We start from the raw sequence: 8,461 nt of genomic DNA, 5'->3' as shown, positions 1-8,461 counted from the left end.
TATATTATATATATATAATATATATATATATATATATATAGAGAGAGAGGTGGGTGGGTGGGTAGGTATAGATAAATATAATATAATAAAATAAACTACTACTTGTACTACTATTCTTATTTAGCAGTTTTAACTTATCGCGGGTCTTCAGGATATGGATCCCCTGCGATAAACGAGGGACTAGTGCACATACAAGAGAAAACATGGCACAAGTAATAAAATAAGAAGTTCCACTGAACTAAAGCAACAATATAAATGGAGCACCTTCATGACAAAAGAGGAGGTGGATGAGAAGGACAACTCCTCTGCAGCTTGCTCCAGCAGCTCAAACTCCCCCAGCTCCATGCTTTCCATCTGCCGGTCACACTCCCAGCGCTGGAGCTTCTCCTGGAACGATAACTCCAAGGAATCCGGGGAAGGTCCAGTCCTCTCCTCTGACCCTGTCCTTACCTCCACTTCTGAACTAGAGCTCTTCTCTTCAGCAGCTTTTCTCTGGCTTCCTAAAGGGTTCACCTTCTGCTGCATGCTTGGACTCCAGTTCTTCACTGCCTGAAGCGACACCACCTTATTCTGCTCCTTGACTTGGCCCGTTTCATGCTCGTGTCGTCTGGGCTCTGGTTCTGTTTGAATCGAATCTAGTGCTGCGTTTTCTTTTTGGTGACCTCCTAAGACTTTTGTCCGTGCCACCTTGCTCTCTGCTTTGACGTTGTGAGGTGGCAAACCACGTCCCCTCTGTCGGTTTTCTTTGTTGAGTACTGCAGTTTTACGCTGAACAGGAAGCTGCCAGGCTCCACTGGAACTACTTTTCCCTATAAAAACAGGCGCCGAGTCGCTGCGAGGGTGCACTCTGCCTTGGGGTTGTAGCGTATAGTCTTTCTTCACCTCCACTGTCTGAGAAGAAACTTTGTTGGTAAATCTAGAAAGTCCCGCGCCTCGCTTCAGAAATGGCCTCTTGGGCGGGGCTTCAGCTCTGTGTGGTACCTGTTAAAAGGAGTGTGCAGTCAGTGGTCTTCCTACAACCAAACTGAATGTGAAACAACACATTTTATCACCACGGCCGCTCTCACTTGTTGCCTCTGTTCCTCCAGTCTGAGCTGCTCCTCCAGCAGCTCCTCAAACGTCTGCTTCTGACCCCCAACACCCGGCCTTATCGGTCTGCAGAGGAGCCGCAACAAATGAACCATCACATGCTGTTTGAGCCAAAACACTCCAACCAGACAGCAGCCTGAGCAGCCACACTGGTGCCTGTCATCTGAACGGTTTTATATTTATTCAAATACCATTTACCTGTCGTTAAACACGTCATCTTCATGTTTTGTGTTGTTCTCACTTCTCACTGCTCCTTTACACTGTTTTATAAAACACTCCGTTTCAGATCCCTCCTCCTGACCATCTGTGCAGTCCTGCATCGCTGTAAAAACACCAAGTGTAGACTTTAGCAACAGGTCACAGGTCACAGGTCACAGTCCAGTCAGCAGGTCACAGTCCAGTCAGCAGGTCACAGTCCAGTCAGCAGGTCAAAGTCCAGTCAGCAGGTCACAGGTCCAGTCAGCAGGTCACAGGTCCAGTCAGCAGGTCACAGGTCCAGTCAGCAGGTCAAAGTCCAGTCAGCAGGTCAGTCAGGGCTGTTTCTTACCGTCTTGCTCGTCTTCATGATAATCTTGACGTCTGAGCAGTCGCTCCCGTCTTCCTGCTGCTGAGAGCTGGTGTCCCTGCAGAAGGGTCCCGTGTGTGATCTCACTGCAGTTCTCATCCCTCTGTGTTCCTGAGGACTCAGAACTCTCTGTGTTTGACATAATACAGTCGCCTCAGTTCTCATGAAACAAATTAAATACAGCTTTAGCTAAAGGAATAATCTATTTCATGTAATCTGAGTAATCCATCTTGGGGTTTTTTTGTACCTTTTGTGCAAATTTGGGATCCATTCATAATTCCCAACAGCCTCAGATGCTCCTCCTGCAGGTGCAGCTGCTCCTCCAACTGATGGCCTTTTAGTTGCTCATGCATGTGCTGCTGCCATTTTCGTAACTGTATGAATGCACACCGTATTACACTGTAATTAATTACAGTGTAATTAATTACAGTGTAATTAATTACACTGTAATTAATTACAGTGTAATTACACTGTAATTAATTACAGTGTAATTACAGTGTAATTAATTACACTGTAATTACACTGTAATTAATTACAGTGTAATTACACTGTAATTAATTACAGTGTAATTAATTACACTGTAATTAATTACACTGTAATTAATTACACTGTAGTGTAATTAATTACACTGTATTACTGTTTACCTGTGTAATTATTACACAGGTAACAAAACTTCAACAGGGTTTCAGTTGGCTTCAACAGAACTCATCACGACATGTTTGATTACTACCGGTTTACCTGTGACCTCATGCTGCCATAATTCCAACTCAGATTATAAATGCATACTGATTTTTACCACCAGTTACTATTCAAGTCTTCATCAGCCTTCAATAAGAGATCCTTAAAATAGAGAAGGAAGTCAAAGGAGTGCATGTGATGAAGTGCAGGGGTATTAACCCTTTAACCTTAAGACTATTGCAGGGTAATTTCATGACATCTACCTTTAAGCTGTGATCTTTTTAGCTCTGGTTTGTTTGTTTGAGGGTGAGACAAACACTGACTAGTCTTGGACAATCTTCCATCATTTCTTTTACATCAGCTTAAAAAAAGAAAAATGCTGAGATTATATTGTCACCTTTATTTAATCCTTATTTTTAGTACAAAATGAATAACCTCATCCTTTAAACAGAGACAACGCAGACATTTGGTCCAATTTTAGAACAGCATTACCGTATTTTCTGGCATATAAGTGGCAGTTTATTGCATAGATTTGACAGTCTGTGACTTAAATACTTTGTTTCCCTGTTCGTGACGCAGTTTTTCACTGACACTTGAAATGTTCATTAACGTGAACCACAGTAAACATCATCTGCAGCCGCTAGAGGCGCGAGAGGGCCCTCTAGACTTCTGACAACTACCGGTAGGTGCATCTGTTGTTCTGTACCGCCACCCCGCCAAACATTGAAGTGCATTTATTAAAGAAAAGTTCAACTGAGACACACCTTTGTTATAATGTCAAGCAAACAAATAATTGTAAGTTTTAATCTTGTTCAATTTTGATGAATTGCAACAGCGAGTCCTCCCGTGCACGCTCCTGCAGCCTCCAATCCTATTTCACACCGAGACTTTAGCTGATTATTACTGAGACAATTTGTGACAGACTGGAAGGAATAATTCACTAATTAAATTCCACACGTCTTTAACATGCAAAAATAAACACTAGTGCATGCATAAATAACTGTGCAGAATTATTATGTTAACTATAAAGTCAAACTATAAATTCTCATTTTCAGATATTTTATGGCACACAAATGAAGAAATGTTCTTTTGAACAAAGTATGTTAATCAAAAGCAATAAAAGAAAATATTAAATGACATAATTCCTAACATTTACATATTTATGACATTTGTTTAAATCCCAGTAATATGTCAGTAATAAATGTGCAGCTGAGTTTATTATTGGTGAAGGGACTCAGTGCAGTTGTACCAGTTTAAACATGACGATGATATGAAGAAAAAAACTACTGTGAAATAAGTAGCCCCTGATTCTCTGCTCAGTTATCTCATGGCTCATGAAGACGACATGACGTGTGCTCACCTGTTCTAACTAAAGGACGGTGCGCTCACCTGTTCTAACGACATGACGGTGTGCTCACCTGTTCTAACTAAAGGACGGTGTGCTCACCTGTTCTAACGACATGACGGTGCGCTCACCTGTTCTAACGACAGGACGGTGTGCTCACCTGTTCTAACGACAGGACGGTGCGCTCACCTGTTCTAACGACAGGACGGTGCGCTCACCTGTTCTAACGACAGGACGGTGCGCTCACCTGTTCTAACGACAGGACGTGTGCTCACCTGTTCTAACGACAGGACGGTGCGCTCACCTGTTCTAACGACAGGACGGTGCGCTCACCTGTTCTAACGACAGGACGGTGTGCTCACCTGTTCTAACGACAGGACGTGTGCTCACCTGTTCTAACGACATGACGGTGTGCTCACCTGTTCTAACTAAAGGACGGTGTGCTCATCTGTTCTAAGGACATGACGGTGCGCTCACCTGTTCTAACGACAGGACGATGTGCTCACCTGTTCTAACGACAGGACGGTGTGCTCACCTGTTCTAGCTTCACAGTCAGAGCTAGCTCCTCTGTTCTGCTTCTAACTTCAGCCAGAGTATGGAGCTCATCTCTAGCTGCTGCAGGATCCGAGCTGTCCTCCGGAACATCAGGCTCGGGAACCCGTCCAGGCCCATCCACATCCAGGCAGCTGCTGTCTGCAGAGGCTGGCAGAGGGGCGAAGTCGGAGATGAAGGACTCGTCGAGCTGCAGCGGCGGGGATCCCGAGGCGGAGGCGGCTCGCAAGGATCCAGCCAGATCCGGGGACGAGTTGAGGATCACCCCGGCTCTGGTGCTGCTCGGCAGCCACCGGGCCAGGAAGTCTGCCTGGGAGAACTGCAGCCCGGCTGGAGATGACATAATGTCGGCCGAGGCGCTTCAGTCAATCAGGGGTTGCTAATCCGGGATTTGAACGACAGATTAAGGATTGATTTCATTATGAAGAAGCACTTTCCAACACGCTCTCTCATACCACTAGCTTTACTTTTAAAAGTTTGTTCAGTAATGCTAATGTCAACATCAAATGTCAGCCATGTAATGAATGTCATAATCCAGATACACGTCGTCTAAACACATTTCATTTAAACGTCATAACGTTCGTCGGCTTGTCTTGAAGCTTTGCTGGCGACAATAAATTCAAGAGTTTTGGCCCCAATAACAAAGCAGAAAGTTCAATAAATTACTAAACATATCGGAACACATTGGAATTACCTGTAACACACAAGGAAAGCAGCTTTACAGTTGTACAGGAAAAGGTTAAACACATTAAACAAAAAGAAGTTTGAAAACCTGCCGCCATATCAAAACAAAGCCCGCGAGAGTCAACGATTAATAATGCATTGTGGGTATTGTAGTTTCAATACTTACACATTTTTTGTGTGTTTAAAATAATTGAACGTTATATTTGTGAGTAATAATATTCTAATAATATGAAAGAAACAATTGTAAAATAAAATTGCTGTTGAAAAAAATCGTTTTCAGACTGTTTCCGGTGAAACTGCGCTCCTTCTAAACATTTCACAATAAGTGAAATTGATAAGTTTGGTAAGTTTTTTTTGTGGTCTTCCGTTAAATTTAAAGATCCTACGCATTTAACTAGTTTTAAACGTTATTTTATTGCAGATATAATACAAGTCTTTCGAATATATAGTTAAATTTAGATATCAGACAAGAACATAAGCTTTTACACTGATAGACAGTAACCGGAAGTTCTTTCTGTTGGTCAGTATGAACAAACCGAACGTTGGAGTTTCTGAACGGAGAGGGAGCTTTTGAGATCATGGAAATTGTTTTGTGTAATGTGCACGGTAAGCCTTAATAATTAAAAAGTTGTTTTAGATGATGGACTTGAGAGTTGTGTTTGTTAACTTTATGTGTTGCTTGTTGAACATGCCCTTCAAACTGTTGCTCTTTGTGTTCGGCAGGCACCGTGTGTATGCTGAAGACGGGTAGAAAAGATGGGCCGAATAAAGGCAAGAGCTTTTACATCTGCGTTTACAGCCAGGGCTGTGGTTTCAGCCAACAGGCCAGGTATACATGGACAGAGGCTTCCCGCAATGAACCCTTGTGTTTGTGTTTATATCATTTTAATTTATTGATGTTTTAACCCTTGTGTTTTGTAATATACAATACAGAAAATATCCTCACATTTCAGCAAAAGTATAAATATATAACTTAAACTTGTAACTGTTGTGTGTAAATATGGTATAGATTTTTTATTTTTTGGTAAAGTTGTCTTAGCAGTGCAGTGGTTAACCTTTTTAAATGTTGTGCCTGAAACTATTAGTTCTTATGTTTTCTTTTATGATTGTCTACTGTTTCCTGACGCATGCTCAATAATCCAGGTAGAAAAATCCAAAAAAGTTCAATCTGGTCCTCTGGACATTCCAAAAAAAAAAGTAAAAAAATGTAGAAACGTTTTGTCTTTCATCCGAGAGACTTCCTCAGTCTGAGGTGCTGTTTTCAGCTCAGTCTCTTAAACAGCACCTTCTCAGAGTGGATCAACCAGTTTGCTGCTGACAACCAGAACCAGCTGATCACATGGTCAAGAAGGACCATCAGCCTAACAATGGATCATTAGCACACTGATGGCTGTTTACTATTCACAGAGGGCTGAGTGATACTAGCAATCACAGCATTGTAAGAGGGGGACAGTTGAACCCGGAGGCTCCACCCCTGTTTAATGATGGACGGTTTCTTTTCACAAAGATGGCCTCCTTTACTCCTCTCTCAAACCATCGTTCCTGTCTGTCCAGGATGTGAACATCTTCATCCTTGAAAGAGTGACCTCTGACCTGGAGATGAGTGTAGACCTCAGAATCCTGGCCTGATGATGTTGATCTTCTGTGCTGGTCCATCCTTTTGGCCAGTGGCTGTTTAGTTTCCCCGATGTAAGACTGATCACCCTCCTGACACTGAACAGCATACACAACATTACTCTGTTTGTGCCGGGGGACTGGATCTTTGGGATGAACCAGTCTTTAATGTATTTTGGGGTTTAAAAGCCACTGGGACGTTATGTTTAGAAAATAAACGTCTCAGTTTCTCTCGTGGCTGGCTACCACGTCGTGTTCAAAACAGCTGAGACGTCGCCCTTCGTATAAAAGATTTATTTGACAAAACATGGGTTACAGATATTCAGAGACAAACAATTACATTAATAAGATATATGCATATAAATGGAGCATTAAAGAACGAACCGTCGGTGTGCGCCTCCCGGAAATGCTCGGTGGGCGTGTGTCATTTCCGGCCTTTTATCACAGTTTGAGAAGGCTAGCTTTCTGATTGGTTTAGCTTCTGTTGCTAGGGTTACGACTCTAGTCCGCCCCCTCAAGGACGTTAATGTCTACATTTCAGATAAGAAGTTTTGCCTCACTGAAATCGTTCGTTTTAGCTGTTTGTTTAACGTGATTATACCTTAGTGATACCAAATGATTTGAGTTAAAGTTGTTTATTTCTAGGAATAATTAATAACTATTAATTATCATCTAACTCGTGTTTGCGTGTTCTTACTTGATCCTTTTTATACTTCTGTTTTAGTTTAGTTGCTTTGGTTGGATTTTACTTAGTCAAACTATATTAAGTCTAAATTAAAGAGATGTGTTCTAGCTTTATTTATGTTAATCAGTCTGTTATCTGGCATGATTTGATTGCTTGTAATATATCAAATGTGAACTTGTAAAATTATCCTTAGCTAATATGAGATTATATTTAAAGGTCAACTAGTTAGAATTAGCAAACATTTTCTATAAATATAGTGCAACCCTGGAAGAAAGACACACACACTTTGTATAACATGACATTTGAATGCTTGATAGGAAATATAAAAAAGGTATAAAAATATGAAATCCAACAGCGGTACACTTTGGTTTCGCAAACCCACCCACACAGACCAGTATTTGCAGTTTGACTCCCATCACCCTTTGGAGCACAAGTTAGGAGTCATCAGGACTCTGTACCACAGAGCAGACAGCGTCCCCACTAGCTCAGGACCCAGGCAGAAGGAGAAATCCCACACAAAACAGGCTCTAGAGCAATGTGGATATCCTAACTGGGCCTTCCTGAAAGCAGAGAAGAAACCCAAACAGGACTCCAGTCAGCCAACAGGTGAAAAGGAGGAACCCAGACCCAGACCAGTGGTCATTCCATATGTTGAGGGAGTATCAGAGAAACTGAGACGTTTATTTTCTAAACACAACGTCCCAGTGGCTTTTAAACCCCAAAATACATTAAAGACTGGTTCATTCCAAAGATCCAGTCCCCCGGCACAAACAGAGTAATGTTGTGTATGTTGTTCAGTGTCAGGAGGGTGATCAGTCTTACATCGGGGAAACTAAACAGCCACTGGCCAAAAGGATGGCCCAGCACAGAAGATCAACATCATCAGGCCAGGATTCTGCGGTCTACACTCATCTCCAGGCCAGCGGTCACTCTTTCAGGGATGAAGATGTGCACATCCTGGACAGAGAGGAACGATGGTTTGAGAGAGGAGTAAAGGAGGCCATCTTTGTGAAAAGAAACCGTCCATCATTAAACAGGGGTGGAGCCTCCGGGTTCAATTGTCCCCCTCTTACAATGCTGTGATTGCTAGTATCACTCAGCCCTCTGTGAACAGTAAACAGCCATCAGTGTGCTAATGATCCATTGTTAGGCTGATGGTCCTTCTTGAGCATGTGATCAGCTGGTTTTGGTTGTCAGCAGCAAAACTGGTTGATCCACTCTGAGAAGGTGCTATTTAAGAGACTGAGCT

At 42.3% G+C, this 8,461-nt stretch overlaps 1 protein-coding gene across 1 annotated transcript in view; it reads right to left on the bottom strand.

Annotated features, from left to right (window-relative positions):
- Nucleotides 1-4,572, bottom strand: part of LOC119419423 (centromere protein J) — a 7,967-nt gene extending 3,395 nt beyond the window's left edge. The window contains exons 1-6 of the mRNA XM_037686729.1: nucleotides 4,213-4,572; nucleotides 1,902-2,028; nucleotides 1,637-1,783; nucleotides 1,288-1,411; nucleotides 1,056-1,155; nucleotides 265-981 (exon numbers count right to left, since the gene is read on the bottom strand). Of these exons, the coding sequence (XP_037542657.1) occupies nucleotides 265-981; nucleotides 1,056-1,155; nucleotides 1,288-1,411; nucleotides 1,637-1,783; nucleotides 1,902-2,028; nucleotides 4,213-4,572 (1,575 nt within the window). The remainder of the gene's footprint in view (nucleotides 1-264; nucleotides 982-1,055; nucleotides 1,156-1,287; nucleotides 1,412-1,636; nucleotides 1,784-1,901; nucleotides 2,029-4,212) is intronic.
- Between the last annotated feature and the right edge of the window lie 3,889 nt (nucleotides 4,573-8,461).

The sequence above is a fragment of the Nematolebias whitei genome, chromosome 13 (assembly GCF_014905685.2).
Source record: "Nematolebias whitei isolate Nwh7 chromosome 13, NemWhi1, whole genome shotgun sequence".
Classification (NCBI taxonomy): domain Eukaryota; kingdom Metazoa; phylum Chordata; class Actinopteri; order Cyprinodontiformes; family Rivulidae; genus Nematolebias; species Nematolebias whitei.
This window is presented reverse-complemented; position numbering and strand designations above follow the sequence as displayed.